This window comes from Etheostoma cragini, chromosome 1, assembly GCF_013103735.1.
Source record: "Etheostoma cragini isolate CJK2018 chromosome 1, CSU_Ecrag_1.0, whole genome shotgun sequence".
Taxonomy (NCBI): Eukaryota; Metazoa; Chordata; class Actinopteri; order Perciformes; family Percidae; genus Etheostoma; species Etheostoma cragini.
In genome coordinates this window covers 22,367,171-22,388,606 of record NC_048407.1, presented here as the reverse complement: position 1 = coordinate 22,388,606, position 21,436 = coordinate 22,367,171, and the positions used below count along the sequence as shown (strand labels likewise).

Here is a 21,436-nt window from a genome sequence, read left to right as displayed (position 1 = left end):
TTTTGTGTGATTGTGTCTAGATAGTTTAGATAACTTGTGCTTGATCACTTCAGTGGTTAGAGGATTATGATGGTGATATTTAGAACTGTTTTTTTAAATATGGATGTGTTAGTAAAATAACGATTTTGTGTGTTTGTGTTTGTGTGTGTGTGTGTGTGTGTTTGTGTGTGTGTGTGTGTAAAAGGGCGATACCCACCAGCCAGTTGGCTGATCTTGTTTATGGCATCGTCAAAGACTAGAAGAGAGGCAGAAAAACATGGGTTAGGGAAAGAGCCTGGACAAGGGAAAGTCATGATGCTGCCCTCTCGTGGCTGCATTAAAAGTTCAGTAAGGAAAAGTTCAAATGAAAGGTGTTTATTTGTCTCAAGCCGTGTGACTTGGTATCCCTGTTTATCATTATTAACCAATTTCACTGAATGTTCTTTAGTGGCTTCCCAGTTAAAATAAAATGGGTCTGAAGAGCTGTATCTGTCAGATAATCTCTCCCTCAAGGTCTAATTTAAAACGTACTAACCTCCATTACAGAGGGGATAAAGGAGGATCTGAAAAGGACCGTAATATTCAGTTTTGCCACCAAAACATACAAAAGTACAAGCTTAAAGTAGTACAAAGTATCAGCATAAATTCTTTCACATAAGAACATTAAAATGGATTTTTCCGGGAATAAACAGCCAGCAGGTGAGCGATTGTCACATGGCAAGAACTATTGTTATACAGTAGTTGGAAAAACAAAGTTGGGGTTTGTTTTGTTTGAAAATTCATTTGTTTACCACATACAGATACAGTGTATACATTTGGATCATATTTCTTTCCTGTCTCCCAAGTTTTTAATGAGCAACAAGCCCTTTTTTAGTTTATGCTCAGTTAGAAAACCAGCCAGCTGGCAAGTCATTGAATTTCTTCCCCAATTTATCAGCAAGATAAATTAAGTAAGACATATATGTTTACCTTTTCCCGAGATGTCAATTTGGCTCATATCTTTTCCTCTGTCATCACTGATGGTGGCTTTATAAACTCCTGCGGTCTTCAGAGAAAACTGGAGAAGACACATAAATTAGTGTAGGAAGGAAGATGGAAGAACATAAAAGCATGTTGGGGACATAGGGCATGCAGATTTGTTGAATTCTAAATGTGAAGACATTGTGTTCTTGTTTATGGATCCTCAGAGAAACACTAATTTTTTTGCGTTGCAGCATGTTTGTACCCACATCCATGAACAAAGATACAGCATCCATACCTTTACTAAGTATAGCCACTACACTATGCCTCATCCTGGTATGTCCATGTATAACGGTGCATAGAAATAATAATACCTGGTATTCTAGAATTCAGAAGATTTAACATTACAAAAGTTAAATTACCAGTTTAATGGGCAGTTTACAGACTCCTGATCCCAGGTCAGGCTTTACATCAGGGATGATCTCTGTGTCTTCTTTATACCAGTGGAACACTGATTCCTTCTTCAAGTTAGCAACCTGCAATAAAAAAAAACAGGATTGCACATATTGTTAAAACATTAAAAAAAACTTAATTCAATTGGAAGAGAGTGAATAGTTTGATTATTTTATAGCTTCTACTCATCAGATCATCAAATCCTAATGACACAAATTAAGTTTCAGAATTGTAGGTTTTGCACTACTTTTTCCCCATTAATCTGCTTCTCAAAGTCACTTATAAGTCACTAGTTTAATGTGTTGCAGCTCATCTTTAAATGGCAAACAGGGCTATTTAACACCTGGCCATTAGAGAGGTTCTGTGTATATATAGTTCCAACTCAGATGCCACCTATGCCATTAATGCAGCAAACCTCCGATTTTATAAATCATTACCAGTTACTAATTCAAGTCAGTGGAATGTTCACTCTTTCCCTCAAGTCAGTGGAATGTTCACTCGTTCCCTCAAGAGAACATTGGCCTGTAGTCATTTTCAATAAATATATTGTACCCTAACTTAACACTGACACCGACTCCAAATGAAACCTATTTCGGCAAAATGCCTGACTCTTGAAAAGAAAGAAGTTAATGCCTGCTGTGTATACTTTGGTCACAACATCCACCCACTTAATCTTTTTTGTTTTCCTAAATTATTTAAAATGCAGTTTTTTGGGCTGAACTGACAAACAGATTAAACATATGTTGGCATCAGACTGTCTCTAGGGATATAAACAGCGTTCATTTCAAAATTATCTTAATTATGTGCTTCGTGCTAACAGAGCCCCCCAAAAAAATCTTGACAGTGTAATTCTGGTTATTTTCAATCTGGACCTTATTATTACACAGTATTTTACCATCCTGCACTCAGCCTCCTAGTATAGCTTATCAGCTATTCACTGAAGTCAGACTCCCATTTGTATAGAGTCTAAATATTCAATAATTTTTAAATGATTTAGCAGTGATTACCTTGCAGACCAAACTGACAGAGCAGTCGTCGCCAACCTGAAGTGACAGGAACTCACTGAAGTGGGGACCTGCGGTGGATAACGGCAAGAGAGAAAGGTCCAGAAAAAACATGAGCTAAAAACAAATTTCTTATGAACCTTGATTATATGAGCTATATAACCTGCCTTATATGCACAACTACAGGGTTAAAACTCTTAATGCATAATACCAATATGGAAACACTTGCATGTGTGGTAGCTGAGCTACACAATTTAAATCTGGGACTTATTTTATCATGTAGCGAGCCATTTCAAACAGGTCATTTTAAGTGTTAAGGTTCCAACTCCAACCTAAAACGATGCATGTTTTATCACACACTGTGTTTGGGAATGTTTAAATGGAAGTCATTTTGGGAAAGTATTACTCTGAACATTTCCCGGATGTGAGAAAAAAAGGTAAGAACGTTTGCCTCCAAGTGAAGCTATGCATTTTAGGTATACACTAGGAGAACTTAGTTGTCAATTCGAAGCAGTCAATGCTGATAGACTTTTAGATTCCTTCAGGCCAGAAGAATGATTGCTCTCTTTTGGAAAAATATGCAAATAGTTTCGGTTAATTTAGGGCTGATGGAGAGTGCAACCTACCTTAATTTAGATAGACTGACGTAGATTTAGATAAAAACATACTGTATTAATCCCGCAAAAGGGAAATTACATTTCAAGTAAAGACAAAACAATGTATTCATATAGCTCTAATAGTTGTGTAAGTGTGTGATAATTTTGTGACTTTTATTTTTGATTGTTGTTTTTTGTAAAAATAATGTTTACATAAAAAAGTAATACAGGTCTGTTACTTTCCTGTACACTTTAGATTAGTTGTTTCCTAGGCAACATTGTGGTGAGCTGGTCTCAGGCTAAGTAGAGTAGAGGCTCATACAAGCTTAAGAGTGGATCATGTTTTGTATTTCTTACCCTCCTTGACTCTGATGTATTCCCTCCTCTGGTAGTCAGCCTCCGCCAGTGCTGCTTTGAAAGCTATGTGCACATACAGATACACATAAACACAGGATAATTAAAAGATCAAAGTGTTGCCAGTAGTTGCTATATATTCTTTCAGTGGATTAGCTAGCAAATAGTCCTCTGTATGAGAGTTGAAACATAATTTATAAAATTAGCCTTCCTCATTTGAATCTCCAAGTGTCCTTCATACAGAACGGCTTCAACCCCACCTTTGCATTCATCAACTGGACACATTTTCATGTAGTTTCTTCTGTTAGAGATGCAGTATGCTAAGAACATACAGCGTATAATTTATACTACATGTCTCAACAGGCTGTGTTCATTCTGGCTGAGGCTTGTCAGCATATCCTGGGGTGCCGTACCTGGGGTGACTTTGGGAGCTTTCACTGTTGCAGCCCCCTCCCTCTGGAACCCTCCACCGCATCTCTACGCATCTGTTACTCTACTGAGCTGGATACTTTCAAATTATTCATCAAAACACACCTCTTCAGATTAGCCTTCCACCTACAATAGTCTCACATATTCAATTCAATTCAATTCACTGTTAGTTCCTGGTTTTATTGTTTCACTTGCTTTTAATATGCTTGTTTTATGTGTTTGTTTCATTGCTTTATCTTTTTTAATACCACTGTACATTGTCATCAGTAGCAAGGCTGTGTACTGTATGTTGTTTGACCAGTAAGAAAGAGAGTGGAGATGCTGGTAGTAGCGAGAAATCAGACCTGGCTTCTCTTACCATCTCCAATCAGAACCAGTGAGCTTTGTCCTTTGCCTCCTCCATCTGTGATCTGGCAGGTAAATGTCCCCTCATTTTCCTCAGTGAAATGGTCCATAATAAACTCAATAACACCTGAAGAGACATCATGACCCATCTTGTTGGGCTGCAGAAAATAGAGTTGGCTGTTGTGAATATGGGTACTTTCTTTATTGTGATTTTAATGCTGCAACATGCGGCTGACTGAATTATGGTCAGCGTACATCATTTTTTCCATTTCTCCCTAATGTGTGTCCATGCTTTAAACTACAGTATAGTGTATCTTACATCTGCTCCAGACAGTTCTTTGTTGTTGGCAAAGAATTTGTAGGTGACATTGGAAGAAATCTCTTCAGCCTGCAGCCAGAACCTCATTCTGCCTCTCTCCAAAATCTTATAGGCCAATTCTGACTTCAGCGGGATGACTAAAGGAAAAAAAAAGGGATCAAAAACATTTTTGCACTTATGTACTAATAACTTGACCAAACCGGTTTACTTAATTAGTAACAGGAGAGGAGCGAGAGATGAGAGTAGGCAAAAGGTGAGGTGAATAGTGGTTAGCCAGGTGATGCAAAAGTAGGTAAGTCTTTTTGGATCAAATAAGAGAAATGTCCTCCGAAAAGAAAAAAGAAATCTGAAAGGTTCAAAGCGAGTCAGAACAAAGCAAAATGAAGGCATGAAAGGGAGAAAATGATAAATGGAGAGAGAGAGAGAGAGAGGGTAAATCAGATTAGACGGAGCAGAGGAAAAAGTATGAGAGAAGAGAGATTAAAAGGGAAAAAGAGAAACAGATTATAAAAGATTGAAAGAGTCAGCCAGAGGTACGTACTTGGGTGTCTGATATCATAGCTTAGTGCCAGCAACTTTGCCAACTCTGAAACATAAAGAGACAGCTTATTAATTTCATGCAACAATGGGCACAAACAAGTAATTACAATGCATCTTAAACTTTGTACAGAGATTAATTGTATCATGTACTTGGACGGGTGTTTCAAGCACCAAGTTTGGATTTGGAGAAGTCACTACTGTAATTGTGTTTAAGAGGCAGATAAATGCACAGACACTTCAAGACTGAAGCAAATACGGCCAAAGGAAAGACAATACATTTTTCTTATGGCTGGTTATTTGAGCCTTCTCAAGTACCTGATATAACGGAAAGAAATCGAACCTTGTATAATAGGAGTTTGGAAAATGTTGAGGCTGAAAAAACTGTTGGCCAAAAGGGAAGCAATCATTGTAAGGTGCACTGAATAATAATGGTATGGCCTTGTAGCAAAGTGGTGCAATAGCAGGAAAAAAGATTTTGAACTTTCCTGACATAAAGCCCTTTGCCATGAAGATGTTGTTTTAAAACACGCGCACACACACACACACACACACACACACACACACACACACACACACACACACACACACACACACACACACACACACACACACACACACACAGTATTCATCAGATGTGTAATGAAATTGTTTGTGAGATTGTTTTAATTACTGTCTCATTGCCGTCATCTTGATTTCATCCTACACATCGCCTCAGTTTTTAATAAATAGTCTAGTTTTAATGTGTGGATGTTGCAGTACAGATGTTCAATCAAGGCATGAAAGACATTTGCATAACTTTAACAGATGGACGAAAAAAAATATGAAATATCATACATTTAATCCTGACGAGATGATGGAGATAACAATAGCAGCAATAAAATTACTGTATGTTAACAGGAATAAATCAGTCCGAAAGTAACTGAAACAAAATATCTTCAAAAGTTTATGTTGCAGAGAGAATATTTAGTGTTGGATATCATTTCTGTACATTTTAAAAGCCAGAGTTCAGCCAGGTCGTTAAGCACCAGAGTCCCATTTACACAGTGATAGGTAAATCCTACCTTCAGCAGATATTGTATAGCTGGATGACACTCCCTCTGTGTTGGTAACAGAAACAGAGTACGTCCCAAAGTCCTCTTTCTCAGCATTCTTAAAGATCAGCTTTGAACTGCAATACAGGACAGGAGAGAGACACAGACAGATTGTGCAAATTTAAGATTTTAAAATGCCTTTTCTTCTCAATATCCAACTGTTCACATGTGTACACAAAAATATTTGTCTTACTGGCTGCCTTCGGTCTTAATCACTCCTCTGGAGAAATCTGTAATTTCTTTATAATCTTTCTTCCAGATGAATTGAGAGCCCTCGTTTAATTGACAGGACTCGAATGACAGAACAATGTCACCTGACTTCTCATCCACAACACAGGATACCTCCTGGGATCCTTGAACACACACAGTCAAACACACACAACTGTTTAAACCGCACACATTTCAGACTCCAAAAAAAAGCACAGAAGGAATCGTCAGTAGATTTTATATTTTGGTGGAACTATCTGTTTTGTTCCCTACTTCAATCTTGCGTATAAGCACTTTCAAAAAGAGTGCACGATTCCAATTTAGCAAAACAATTTGTTGGCTATGTTGCGTCTTTTCAAAGGGATGCATTTTTCATAAATTGAGGACACATTTTTGATAATCTCCTACTGTTTGTGAATAAATGTTACCTTCTACAGCCTTAGCAGTCACGGGATCAGAGCCCATCGAGGCTACACCCACTCCTGCAGCGTTGACCGCACGCACTCGGAACTCATAGCTAGTGCCCGCCTCCAGACTTGTTACCTAGGAAACAAAACACACAAGAAAATAACCCAGCAATGGTGAAGGGAGTATATTTAAAAAAATGTTGTTATGATTTTTTTTGGGGCATATATATATATATATATATATATATATATATATATATATATATATATATATATATATATATATATATATATATATGTATGTATGTATGTATGTATGTATTCATATGAGCGCCGGCTCTACCAACTGAGCTATCTGGGCATCCATATATTTATAAATTATTTTTCTAAACTGGTGTCATCAGTTTGGGCAATCTTGACAATAAACTGGCATTAACTGTGTTGCAGTTGACTTTGAGGTAACTTATTTGGCAGACGAGAAAGTGACAGCAGTAATAAATTCTGAGATCCAGCAGCTACTGCAAAATGTGTCATATACTAACACCCAGACCCAATGCGTTTTAGTAATAAATAGATTCCCATAATTTGTATTCACTCATAATTATTCTGTACTGTTTTGCAACCATTGTTTTATTAGGTTGGTAAACATTATTTGCATTACTCTGTACTCAAATATGTTGAATTTTGATAGAGTGACTGACTTGCCGGTGTCACATTTGAGATTGAACTGCTACCACTTTACATTCTAAAACCAAGCATGTTCATCTACCTTCTTAGCTTTGCTCAGCCAGTAACTGTTTACTTTATCCACTAGATGTCAGTGTCACACAGTTTAAGAAAGTGTGTCACTGCATCGTACATTAGGTTTAATAACACACTATAAGCTATTCTAAAATGTAATGTATTGAAGTTTGACAACAATGTTATAGCAGACTGGAGCCAATGGAGAAACAAAAGTAAAGAGAAGTACAGAACTGAATATATTAACGTAAGCAACATACAATGTAGCATCAGGAGCACTTGTACAACCGTTTGAACTTGTTTCAGCAGTGCTGACATTATTACACCAGCATCAAGTTTCTCCAAAAATTTTACATAGTGAAATAAAGTTAAATTCTTATTTACAATTTGTAACACATGTCTGATGAGGAAAAACTATAAATAATGTAAACAGTTATGGCATAACTGTAGGACTGTCAGATAACAGTAAAAAATGGCCAATTACAATTTCCTAAAGCCCAAGTTGACCAACAGGCCTAAAATTATTAAGTGTAAAGTCATAGAAGACTTAGAAATTCAGCTCACATTCACAATTGAGCTGGAAAATTTATATATTATCAAGCAATTCTTCAACTTATTATTTTAGCACTGCAAAACGTTTATGTCAAATTGCAATGTATTAAGACATTATTATACGGAAGAAATTTAGATACATAATCATACTGGTAACCCTTAAATATTTCAACTATGAACCATAGTGAAGATGCTCTCACCTTGAGGAAGCGGTGACTGACAGCTGTCTCATTGGCTGTGGTCCAGTCAGAAGTGCCCTTCTTGGCATACTCAACATGATAACCTGTAATTGGTCCAGAACCAGCATAGACAGGCTTTTTCCACTCAACGACCAATGAATTATCTCTCACTTCACTGAAAGTCAGGTCATAAGCAGGGCCTAACGGACAGACAGAATGAGGGGAAAAGAGACACAAACCCACATTCGTATTTGATTGTATTTGTGTGGACAATTCAATGACATTATTCACTCTCTTACTGGCTATTCTCTAGGCTATTTGGTACACATGAGTATGATTGTCATATACTTGTATGAGCTTCATATTTTTTAGGCCAATTTCAAAGTATGACAGTATGACAAGATTTACTAACCAGGCTCCGGCATAGTCCAGGCCTCACATCTGAAGTCAGCTGAACATTTAGAAGCTTTACCGAGGCCAGCCAGGTTGGCTGCATACACCTGGAACTGATAGACTGCTCCCTCTGTCAAGCCCTCCACCTGTCAATTATTTTTTTCCATAGTTACTAACATGGCAATCATCAATAAGCAAGACATCTTTCAAACTCACACAATCTGATCCAGATATTTGTCTTAGAATGTGGAAAACCAAACTCAAGTTAAAAGAAAGTAGACATGTGACTTAAGTTTTGTTGTAGTATCATAGAACAACTAACTTATTGTACGTATCCAATTTCTTATAAAATTGTTGCTCCCTCTTCAGTTTGTTTCAACGCTTTAGTTAAGCTGAACAGCAGACATTATTGTACCTTATAAAGTCTTTCTGTGACTGGTGGGATGTGAACTTCCCTCCACATGGTAGTTCCGCTGCGTCTTTTGTCCACATAATACTCCTTGATGTTTGCTCCTCCAGAGTGACGAGGCTTTTTCCAGTTCAGAACCATTGAATGGCCGTCGCAGTTCAGCATTGCAATGTCGTAAGGAGCGGAGGGGGTGGCTGAAAAGGCAGTTCTGAACTGTGATACTTATAATTACAATAATTCCACTTTGCAACCTTCAAAATGATCATCACAGTCCAGCAGCAAGACATTACAAAGCAGATAATCCTCATTGTCACCATCATCATCAATAAAAATGATCAAAAAATATGCCAATACTGACTTAGGGCAGCCTTAACAGTCAGAGGTGCAGACTCCTGGGATTCATCACTAAGGCCCAGCTCATTGATAGCCTGGACACGGAACACATATGTTTCTCCAGTGGTCAGACCACTAACCACAAATCTGCACAAAAAGAATCCCATGCATGAGTAACACTTTTGTACGCTATAACCAAAAATCAAAGAAAGACATGTTTTTGTTTGGTTGAAAACGTACTTCGTGTTCTTGTGAGGTTTGTGATTGGCCGAGGTCCAGTCCTTAGACCCCTTAACACACTGGTCGATGTAGTAGCCAATTAGATTGTTGGGTTCCTTTGGAGGAGCCCATTGGATGAGGACAGAGGTGTTTGTTTCCCTGGTAGAAATCACCTGACCAGGAGCAGATGGCACACCTGAAGACAATAAAAAATAGCAAGTGTAAATATGAAGTATAAATTACAAAAACACAACAGCAACTTACGTGTGGATTTATTCCACTGTAGATATGCTTTAACAATGAAAGGAAATTGACAGAAAAATACCTTTGAGTTCCTGAGTCTCGATGGGTCCAGTTGGCTCTGATGGCTGACTGGCTCCATACATATTGGCAGACAGAACTCTGAACTTATATTGTTTTCCCTCTGCCAAGTCAAAGACAGCATAACGGGGAGAGCGAATAGGAATCTGAGTGTTAACACGCTGCCACGCACCACTGTCTGCCAAGCACTGTGGGGAGAGCGAGAGAGAATGCATAATTGCTGTTACTATACATCCATAAAATAATGTAATGTTTTGCTACATTTGAATACATTGGAAAAGCCTGAACATGTAAATCTTTAGTAATTGTTGCAGGTCAGATTAGAACTACATTGCAGATTTACAATGGGAAGTAGGGCGGGGGGTTTCAAATACAGAAGAACATGCATTCTTACACTACCAGAAAGGTAGTTTTACGGTGTGAAGCAGCATTGGTGACAGTGTGACAATGTTTGTTACCTTTTCGATGTAGTACCACATGGGAGCCTTGCTGGAATACGCAGGAGCTTTCCAGCTCAGGACAACATATGTCCTGTCCGTTTCTGAGGCATAAATTCCTGATGGAGCACCTGGGGGCTTTCCGTCAGCTAAAAAGAAACACACACACACACACACACACACACACACACACACACACACACACACACACACAGATGTTATACACACTTGCACTGTGAGATACCCACTGTTTTCCTCCCACTTTGTACATAAATAAACTAGGAGGATATCATAGAGATTATATGTAATATAGATATGTGTTCATTTCAGTAAAAACTCACCTTCGACATCATCATGGTAAGACACAACATCTAGTTTTCCTCCAAGTTTTTTGGCTAAAGGAAGATAAAATAAAAACATAATCACCAATCTGCTTCATTTGCATGTTAAAGTTAAAGAACTGCATTTATTGTTCATTTAGTAAAATTGAATTTTTATAATTCAGGACTGTAACAGATAATTCAAACACATCTCATCGACATACTAAGAGCAACAAAACATGTAACATCTACAGTCAGTAGACCTAATTTACCTGCTTTGTAATTTAGGTACAAACTAATCATGTACTCCAATCTACTGTCATACTGTACAACTCACAAATTGTATTTTTTTGTTTTGAATAATATGTGGAAACTTTCATGAACTGGCTATATGACTTACTGCTTTTGTGTCTAGTCAGTAAGAGAAAGTAGCTAAACAGACATTTATGAAAGGATAATGTCAGAAATCATTACCTTAGATTCCATACAAGCATACCAAAACAGCAGTCACTTCTGGAATGTCAGTAACTACAGGGCACATTTCTTCAAGTCTTTAAATTATGTAATGTAAAAGGCAGGGATGACATTTTCTCTATACTAATAATAATCCAAACCCACCATGGAGCCTCTCAAACTCAGTGGGGTCCAGTGCAGCAATGGGATCAGACATGCGGGATGCTTTGCTGATTCCGTGTGAGTTGACTGCTCTGATTCTGAAGTAGTAGGAGTGTCCTTCAAACAGCCCAGACACTGGGTATTTACAAATCTTAATGGGGTGATCATTGCATTGAGTCCAGTTTTCAGTTCCAACCTCACATCTACAAAATGAAGAGAAGAGACAGGAAAATAAGTAAAGGAGTGTAGAGTTTAACTTAAAATCAGTGGATACATAGAGTGAAATAGTCCATTATAGAGAAAAAAGGAAGGATTCCCCGTACTGTACCTAAAGACAATAACCCCTTCATTTGAACAGATAGTCAAGCAAACTCTATGTGATGACTTACATGTATAGTAATCAGTCTTTATGTTGGTCAGTTTAACAATTTGTGGTGTTTATGTCAATAACTCCTACTTGTCCACGAAGTATCCCAGGATTGGTCCCTCTGTGGTGGTATTTGGGGGCTTCCATGACACAATGACATAGTCTCTATTGGCATCGTGGATCTTAATGTCCATAGGAGCACCAGGTGCACCAGGGACTGGGGGAGGACCATCTACACAGGAAATGACAGTGACATTTTAATAATCATATTATAAGTATATAACAAAAATTTAAATAAGTATAGTAACAGAGTTCTGTAAACTCTGTTGCATTATGTTAACACATGTTAACAACAAATCAACAACGATGAAATAAAAACCCAGTATGAGTCTCTGTTACCTGAAACGGAGACAAATGCACTGTGTTCTGCGGTTCCTCCTTTAGTGACCATGCGTAGTGTGTAAAGGCCTTCATCGTCTTTGAAGAGGTTCGGAAGAGTCAATGTGGTGACTCCTCTGCCAGTGTCAATCTTCACCCATTTAGAGTCAAACAGACGTGTGTCTGGAAATGAGACATCATCACAAATTCAGCGCCCCTTTACGCATAATTTTTTTTTGGAAACCTCGGTTCTTAATCAATGTAGCAATATGTATCTATACATTCATAAGGTTTGATTGCATGTCATGATTTTGAAAATAAAAGATGAACCTATTACAAAGTGCTTTTATTCCACATTGTCACATTTAAGTATTTAATGTATACAGACACACAAAGTAAATTAAACCACTCATAAATTGGGGGACTATCGCCAGAGTCTATTTAACTACTTTCATTATAATTAGTTAGCATTGAAAATTGTGTAACATATCACTATTTTTCCACTGCTGTGCCTCTGGCTTCATGTCAACTAGATTGTGTCAGGAAGGCAGGGTGGCAGTAAGTATATATTAGCAGCAATTAAAGTGTCATAAAATGCTAATTAATAACAATTACCATCTCTATACCACTGTGCCTCAGGCTGCAGGTTGGCCAGGTTGGGGTTGAGGGTCATGGTAGCAGTCAGACTGGCAGATTCTCCCTCAGTGGCAAACACTGGCCCAAACTTCTCCAGAAAAGTAATGTTGATTTTAGTGTACTGGATCTTGGGTAGCATGGCAGCTGAAAGATTGGGTGGGGGGAAGAGAATGAGAGAGAGAAGGGAACAGGGCTGTGGGCAACGGCTTGTTGTTTCACATACTACTTTGAAAAGAGAAAAAATAGACTTATCCTATAGCCTAGGCTAGTAATAGTAGTCATTTCTGGACATGTTTCTCATATTTAGAGAGCTGATAGTAATAATTATGCCTACCTGTGTAAGGCAACCACGCATATGAACATGACTCCTCCTCCTCCCTGAACCCTACATGATAAAAAAACATACCAAGAGTTCATCATTATTAACAGCAGCCAGTTGCAATAAAGGCTAAGAAATTGAACGATCACTAGAAATGTTATTAATATAACTGATATTAAATAACAATGCACTTCAGCTCTGCCAGAGTTGGTCCTGTTTTATGTACAAAAATACATAGTTAAGGGTAAAGAACTGTCATTGTGAATTGAAAATGTGTAATTAATTAGACTTTTATAGAACCCAGAGATGCCTTCTTGCAATTGGTAGTGCAAACCAGAACTGGACAAATCTGACTTTAATGCAGTCAGACTTGCCAATCAGCATGTTCTGGTGGGACTGTACGAACATCATCAAATACAGGGTATTCAGGACTTACTCTTGACAATGACGGAGGCCTGACTAGAGGCCTGTCCATGGATGTTACAAGCCACAGCGGTGTACTGGGCAGTATCATCCGTTGAGCATCTATAAGTGCACAATAAAACACAAGTTTCCAGGTCAATATACCTTTCAGTACTCTCATTGTATTTTGTTCAAAAGATTTATTATAAGAGATATGTAAATGACACCATGAGCCAGGGTTTTATCTGAGCAAGGTTTAGATGCAAGCCCCAAGCAAATTGTAGAAGCTTCTAATCTAAACAATCAAGTTCTGTCCTCAGATGGTGCCAACATAATAAAAACAGCATTTACAGCACTTACAGGCTTGTAGAGAGAGATGTAGGGAGAAAGACTACATGGCACAAGAGGGCTGCTACAGGGGTCAAAATCATTTTTGGGTGTCACTGTCATTGCATGCCATGCATTCATGACATTAAAGCCCAACCTCAACCTCTGAGTTCAATCTCTTACTTGTTTGATTCTCTCTTTTATCCATACGTGTCTTCATATGTCTGTCCCTCTCTGTATCTCTTTCACTTCCTGATGCTCTTTTCACCAACTTTTCCACAACCTCATATTACACCAGTATCAGCTAACATGGGAATTTTAACCCGTGCAAAATGCAAAGGCTGGAGTGGTCATGAGTTGATGACTTTGACATTTTTTGGCAGAAGTGACTACTGTGAGTTGCAGCTGTGAGCTGAGAGAGAGCAGCAAATGTATTCTTATTTTGAATCATAATAGCATTCAGTAAATCCTTCAAAAGATCACAGTGACACTGTTACAACTGTGTGTGTGTGTGTGTGTGTGTGTGTGTGTGAGGGGATAGTAAGAGGGGGTGTACAGTAATACCATTGTGTCTGTCATGAACCAGGCTTAAAATTAAAACAAGCTGCTGATAATTTGTAATTTAAGGTATGTAAAATCCAATGTCTTCCATTTTTCTCTTAAAGCCCACAGCATTCAGTGCAAATTGTGATCTATCTAATAGTCATGTGAGTTGTAGACCACTTAGGAGGGTGATGGGGGTTAAGCAGTATTTTCTAAAGGATTAATTGCTGTTGGCTGAACTGTGTGTAAGTAACAGACAGAAGGAGCTAAAGGTGACTGGATCCAAGGAGAGAGTGATGACTGAAAGAATCCTGGCGGATCATGTAGCACTGAGGTCAGCACTCAGAACAGCTGAGCTTCCTAAGACTGGAGGGAGAGCAGTCAGTCAGCTGACTCTGACGTTTGAATTTGTGTTGTGACCCTGATGGGACTGACTAATTTATTTTCTAAAGATTTAATACAAAGTCTTGTGATAGGTGATAAGGTAGTCAGTATCCAACTAGGCACGTGGCATGAATAATTACATGTAGCAGTGAGTCACGAATTACAAACCCAGTAAAAATACAATTGTATTCTCAAAGCCTAACAAACATATAAAAGCCATGAATGTTTAAACACATACATTGTTAACATCAGCTTGTAGTCTTCTCTTTATTCTTTTATTGGTGCGTTGCCATCGCCGCAGTAAATAGGGCTGCAAAGGATGCCGCAGCACCCCCTTAGCGAAAAGTAGACAAACTACAATCATAATTAAAAATTACATACTATATTTTATTTAATGGATTATTGATATAAACTTCCTTTCATTGCACTTAAATGTAATTTGATTTTAAAATTTGTTTGGTAAGATATAAACATATAATTTGATCAGAATGAATCTGCCAATTTTGCCAAGTACAAGGCGTGATGTGCGCCTCTGATACTCATTCATAATTGAAGATAGTTGTGGGAACTTTCATGGCTTTCAACTTTCATACATAACATGGCACCAAAGTGCATTTTGTATATCTTCATAAATCAATCAGGCTAAAAAGCCTAATAGACCTGAGTCAGAAAACCTAGCAACTGTAACCGAAAGAAGCAGTAGCACCTCTACACGTGTCACTCCCACAGCAACCTTGCGAGCAACAGACGACAAGGCAGCTAACTTTTGATTTAATTTAATTCAGTGATGTGTTTTATACCCTTGTATTTTGTGGCTCAGTGTTTGAGCTTGTAATAGGCCTATTCTGCACAATTGTCATAGCTTTGTGCCTATATCCTGCTTTACCGGTCTCTAGTTTTCCCCTGTCTCGGATTTTGTTTTTCCGCTTGAGGATCGTTGTGATGGATGCACTGTGCCGTGTGGTCGTTGACTTTGGCTGAAATTGTCACTCTCGAAAATTTGTCAGCACCCCCAACTCTTAATATGTTCCCGCGGCCATGGTCATTGCTGTCTATGATGCCACAAACAGTCGGCCCAAATGTGTATCATGTTTCCTGTAAGCTGCTGCTTGATTAGTAGAAAATAAGATGCAATTAAGGGTTAATGCAGCATTTTAGTAATGCATTTAATATAAAGTTGGGGAACTTGCAAGACTCATATAAAAAAAAAAAATTGAAGTAAAGAATATAAATTGGTGCAGTAGAAGCTGAGCTATCCTGACGTTTAATCCCTACTATAGCCCAAGCTTGAAAATGATAGAACCTACAATTTGTATTATGCAATTCAAAAGCATCTTTAATTAGAACTATTCTGCCTTACAAACGTACTTATCTTTTAAACTTCAAATCTGAAGTTCATTTGAATTTTGACTTTAACAAAGCTCCCTCCAGAGCCACAGAAGACATTTTACAACTGTCTTTACAAGCCGGGTAGTACTTAAACTGTTTCAAGTAAACAGACACTTTATGAGTAAATGTGGTGAAGTACCTCTTTTAAAATGAAAACCAGATTATCAAGTGTTTTAAAAAAAATTCTTATTTCACCTTGGGATCTCCAGAGAATGTATTCCACCTTTAGCTTCAACCAGGTACTGTCCAGAGGATATGGACAGGATTACACCATCTTTATACCTGAAATAGATAAACATGACTGCTGACCAGGATCAAAAAGTGGAACCATAATAGACAACATTTTAGCAGCAACTTTCATAACATCAATGCTAATATCAACTATCAAATTACTATCATATCTATAAAAAGAAAAAAAGTGAGATGCTAGGCCAACCTTTTCTCATAAAATTGTGTACAGATGAGTAAAAAAAAAAATCATTGTGTGAGTTTAAGTATACGCTTACCACGTTAAAAGAGTGATAGAAGTGTTTAGATCTTACTCACCATTTTACATCCGGCATGGGGAAGCCCCCAACAGTACAGAAGAGTTTGATTGGAGTTTTTTCAAACACGGTGTGAGATCTGAGTCTGACAAGGAACTGCGGTCCCCTGATCATAGGCTCCTCACGCACATATTTGTCCCCCATCTTTGTCCTTACCTAGACAGGAAAAAAAGAATACCATTAGCTTAAGCAATATAATAATATACTGCTTTTACTTACACACTCTCCATATTGCCTTATTATCTAATTACTATTTTACCATATTATAACAAATAAGCATTCATAAATTTTACACCTAAACATTTTCTAAAACAATGTGGTTCAACTAACATTTTCTAAAACAATGTGGTTCAACTAACATTGTCTCAACATGAGCTACAGATAAATACACACAATTGTCATCCAAAGTTTACATGCACGTCTGGACAGGGAAAGTTGATAGAGTCTTACCACTTCCTGGATGCGAGATTGTGTTTTGTGCTCATATCTTTCCTCCATCGCCTCAGAACTAAAGACAAAACAAGGAGTCAGTTTTCCTTGTACACAGGCTGAGAATTTAGAAAAATTCTTAAAAAAATGATGATCTTGGAAATGTAACTACTGTTGAAAATATGTGTGATGGGAAATTAGCCTTATAGAAGGGTGTGAACCTGGCAAAAATAACATTTACAGTAAGGACCACTGGTTTCAAAACAATACCTTGGTGTGACAAATGCCTTGTACTGTTGATGGGGTTTGTTGACTGCAGTTACGCCCAATTAACAAGCCTCTTAAATAGCTGTAGTGCTGTGTGTTACACTCTGTGCAACAGGCTGTATGCAGTCTGTAGGCAGTGCTTGTAATCTGATTCCACATTGTTTCTTGACATTTTTATAACCATGACAATACTTTAAAGTGAAAAAGTTTTACTTTTTAAAATAAAGGTTAAATAAAGCTTATCAATTACAACTAAAGTTCTATGAGCAAAGATGGGTTCTTCTAGCAAGCTCTGCAGAACAGCTCACTTTTCTCTGCTGAGCAGTGCACCTACATTTTTAACTTATTAGTAAAGTCAGTCAGTACTGATCTAATCCCACCCGGTGCTGTTAACTTTCACAAATGTGTTTTTCCCCCTCTGACGAGCATTAAACCCCTGTGCTTTTAATCCCTGCCATCACACCAATATAAGGCCAAAGGGTGTGATCTTATTTCATGCAAAGAATGCAGAAGTCCTTCCAAGATCTTTCAATAGTGGGGACAGACACCACCATAATACAAATGTCATAGGAAGGCTTACATGGTTGACATCAGAGAGTCTTGAGCACCAAAGAGAGAAGCTTTTAAGAGGTTAGTTTAGGAGGGTGCGTTACAGGATTTCACCTAAACACTGACATTGCATCTGAGCGTCAGTAAGTCATTACTTTAAATTAGTGATAAAAATAAGGTTATTATTACCTGCCTGCGCCCCATTGGTAATGGGAAATATGATTAGGCCTTCATAATCTCTATAAATGTTTAAATGATAAAAGCATATTTGTAAACTGAGCCTGTTTGTTTTTGTTGTTTTGAACACAACTGTTTAAAAGGAACTAACCCCGTAACTCTAACATCCTCCCTGTTTGTTGCGGCTTTATACAATCTCTACGTGCATGGCCAAATCCTTTATTCAGCTCTCAGACTATACCACTGAAGGCCCAACCCATGAGAGGCTGCCCAGACCTGGCAACAGGCCTGTTTTCTAAGAGAACAAAAAACAAATCCTCTCTTGTGTTTTTTTAAATGTGCCTGGAATTGGTGTCTAATCTGTATGTTGCAAACATAAGCTTCATACTTACTTGAGTTTGAAATAAAAGATAAGAAAATCAGTTAGGTAAATAAGCTCTAAACGAGCACTGCTGCTCCATTAGTAAAAATAATTCAACACTTGTCATTGAACACTTTGTTAAATGAGGTCAAACAAAGGTCAGACTTGTGTGCTGGTTAGCTGCTTATTAGCAAAAAATAAAAAAGAAGCAAGAAAAATTGATCAGCAGCAAGAATAAGATTTTTAAAGTGGTAAGTGTAGACATGACACACTGCACACAAAAACAAAAATGTACATAAACACTGTACATAGTTAAACATAAAACAGCTGCAGAATGTGACTGAAAATCTGCTAGCTAAATATTTTTGCGCCCATCAGCTAGTTTGTTAGAGTGACAACGGGGGATTTCTGGACTATTTTTCTACATAATACAGCTTTCAAGAGAGGCCAATGTTAAAATTAGTAAAGCCAATCCAATTTGAAATCTAACAAACAACACTCTGTGGGAAAAGGCTTCAGTTTCAGAGTTTGGCTGTTGAAGTTTTGACAGCCTCTTTTAAGCATGAGAAAAATACTAAGATTCAGAGCAGTTTTCTCAACCTGCTCACTGATGACCTCTATGCTCCATATACAGGACCTTCATTAAAACCGTGCAGTTCACTGACTTGCAATTCTGTACATTGCAAATTAGGTTTCAGTGTTTTAACTCAGCACAGTGGAGCATTTTTGACAGCTGTCAAAATCAGAAAGCAGTGTTACCAAGAATTAAAGTTGGATTTGGCTTAATACAGCCAATACCAATCTCTTAAAAACTGCTCTGATCAGCTATCATATTGATTTCGAGGATTAGCTTGTTAGTTTGGTATTGATGTTAGTGTAATGTTAACCAGGTCATCCTAACTATTTTTGCATAGTCAAAGCTTACTATTGTTACAATACTACTTTTTTAATGCTTAATGTTTCAATTATAATTAACATCAGAGTGTAACATGTACCTGCTGTATTCTTTAACCACATATTTGCTCTGTTTGTGGTGGTATTCGTGGTTGTAATTCCCACGTTTCATCCACACTGACATGGTGACACGGTAGATACTGACCTGTTGGACCAGCAACACACACAGACAGACATGGTAACAAAGTACAGTAGATCCTCACTTACAAGTCAGACCAGCAACACATTGACACCAACATACATCAAAAACACAAGGACTACCAACCCTAAAGGATCGTCAAAGTGACTTCATGAAGTAGATGCAGTCTAAAAAAGACAAATGTAATTAAGGAAAGAGATGGTTAATCATTAGGAGGAGCGTTTTGGGCTTTTCAGAAACATAGTGCTGTCTTTCTCTCTAATAATGACTTTTGCAACAACCTCTAGGAAGTTTAGTGGACAATTTATTTTGTTTATTGCCTTTTCCACTGCTAAAAGAAAAGCCCTCCTGGAATTTCAACACATGGCTTTGGCAACACTGTCACACACAGGTCCAGGAATGACAAGATGACACTTCATTCATTTAGAGACGCCAACAACACAGACACATGTATGCACATACATAAACAAAAGGCATGGATGTAGTTTATTGTTGGGCCAGTAATTGATAGTACAGTTGCACCAAAGATGGCCCATTAAGCACAAGCAGTTGTATATTACAGTTTTATTTACAGTGGAGGACCGTGAATACCGTTATTTTTCAATTTAAAGATAAGTGATTGAAATTATACTAAATTAAAAAATAAAGGATAGCATAACATGGCATCAATACAACACTGGGAAAGAAAAAAGAAATAACTGCCATGCACAAATCAGTGACAGTTAAGTTGTTGTGTTTGACATTTGAAGTAAACACACCAAAGCAAGAACATAACTTTGTCTTACATCATACAGTCATAGTGACGTTGGAACATAATTGCCTTACATCACCTCAGACACCAGAAATAAACTCAGATGAAACATGAAGCAGTTCTCACTGCCCAACCTCACCCTGAAAGCCACTGAGATCTTCCCCTGGCAATGATTGAATGAATTAATGTTCCCACATCTCTGACAGACTCCCCCCTGCATGTGTAACTCACTTCTAATGCCCCAAAACTGCCAATAAAGTAGCCAGTTAATCGGATAGATGGCATCATAATGCACTTGCTGGATGTTTGGCTGTGTTAGCAAAGTTGTTGACTGGCATATTTTTATTCATGAGTATTGTAATCATAACAAATGCATGTGTACCACTGTTGATATTATAGTAGTGTATAGGGGAATCACACACAGAAGCTGTAGTGGCGCCATATCTTAAAGTACTACTACTTATCATTTGAATCATGTGGTTGTGCAGTAAAAAAGGCCCTACATTTGTTAAAGAAAATGTTCTGTAGTTTCACACACTTCTCCCTACTTCAGGATCAGTAAACCAGCCAGTCCAACAGTGACAGAGAGCTGCAACACTAAAATCACTTAAGTCACAATTGTTCCGTGTCAGTAAGTTATTTATTATTTAGATTATTTATACAGCAACTTCTAAAGCAGATCAAAACTCAAAGCCACAGACATAGGAAGACATTCTGCTCCCAAGGAATATTTTCGCATTAAACTGCCCTCAGGCAAGTATTTACTGCAGGAAGGTCTTATTCTATTCCCATCAGTTCAACACTTCTGCAATAATACTGCAACAGCATAAATGCTGGCCAAACCTGAAACCCGAGCCTCTCTGTTTGCAACAGTAAACCTCTAAAATTCCAAATCATAGCTGTAAAACAGAAATTTTGCAGCTTAAACATTAACAGTTGCTCATTTGTATTTGTGTGTTCCTGAATGGAATTAGATCCAACAAAGTCAACACTTTAAGTCGAAGAACTATATACCAGCAATCTGTGCACCAAAGCCACAGTCCAGGTGCCCCCACCAAATGTAACTGTCCAATGGGAATTCATTTTAAACAATTAAGAGTCTAAGTATGATAAATACACAAGCCCTGCTAACATTGGTTATTCAATTAAATTTTAGGACATTCTTCATAATTCATATATCATATTATTCATCACATATCACAAGTATTATCAGCTCTGGTTAGGGGCCGTGCACCATCTCTTAGTCGTGACTATTCCTCCACCCCACTGATCCTACCTGTTACACTTGAGTTTGAGAGAAAAGTAGATACAAAAGC

The 21,436-nt window shown here is 37.8% G+C and overlaps 1 protein-coding gene across 2 annotated transcripts in view; it reads right to left on the bottom strand.

Moving 5' to 3' along the window:
* myom2b (myomesin 2b) overlaps positions 1-21,436 on the bottom strand; it is a 30,476-nt gene that overhangs the window by 8,710 nt on the left and 330 nt on the right. Inside the window, exons 2-30 of one of the 2 annotated variants that reach the window (XM_034870106.1) lie at positions 19,272-19,375; positions 16,944-17,001; positions 16,495-16,649; positions 16,144-16,230; positions 13,340-13,428; positions 12,919-12,969; positions 12,564-12,728; positions 11,970-12,131; positions 11,661-11,802; positions 11,207-11,406; positions 10,610-10,663; positions 10,290-10,417; positions 9,836-10,019; positions 9,532-9,706; positions 9,317-9,438; positions 8,965-9,152; positions 8,569-8,695; positions 8,178-8,356; positions 6,706-6,820; positions 6,264-6,423; positions 6,041-6,147; positions 4,981-5,025; positions 4,440-4,576; positions 4,134-4,278; positions 3,350-3,412; positions 2,400-2,467; positions 1,362-1,475; positions 949-1,036; positions 197-235 (exon numbers count right to left, since the gene is read on the bottom strand). In XM_034870106.1, coding sequence (XP_034725997.1) covers positions 197-235; positions 949-1,036; positions 1,362-1,475; positions 2,400-2,467; positions 3,350-3,412; positions 4,134-4,278; positions 4,440-4,576; positions 4,981-5,025; positions 6,041-6,147; positions 6,264-6,423; positions 6,706-6,820; positions 8,178-8,356; positions 8,569-8,695; positions 8,965-9,152; positions 9,317-9,438; positions 9,532-9,706; positions 9,836-10,019; positions 10,290-10,417; positions 10,610-10,663; positions 11,207-11,406; positions 11,661-11,802; positions 11,970-12,131; positions 12,564-12,728; positions 12,919-12,969; positions 13,340-13,428; positions 16,144-16,230; positions 16,495-16,649; positions 16,944-17,001; positions 19,272-19,354 — 3,430 coding nt within the window. In that variant the 5' untranslated portion in view covers positions 19,355-19,375. The remainder of the gene's footprint in view (positions 1-196; positions 236-948; positions 1,037-1,361; positions 1,476-2,399; positions 2,468-3,349; positions 3,413-4,133; positions 4,279-4,439; positions 4,577-4,980; positions 5,026-6,040; positions 6,148-6,263; positions 6,424-6,705; positions 6,821-8,177; positions 8,357-8,568; positions 8,696-8,964; positions 9,153-9,316; positions 9,439-9,531; positions 9,707-9,835; positions 10,020-10,289; positions 10,418-10,609; positions 10,664-11,206; positions 11,407-11,660; positions 11,803-11,969; positions 12,132-12,563; positions 12,729-12,918; positions 12,970-13,339; positions 13,429-16,143; positions 16,231-16,494; positions 16,650-16,943; positions 17,002-19,271; positions 19,376-21,436) is intronic. The other variant, XM_034870116.1, reaches the window with a different exon arrangement.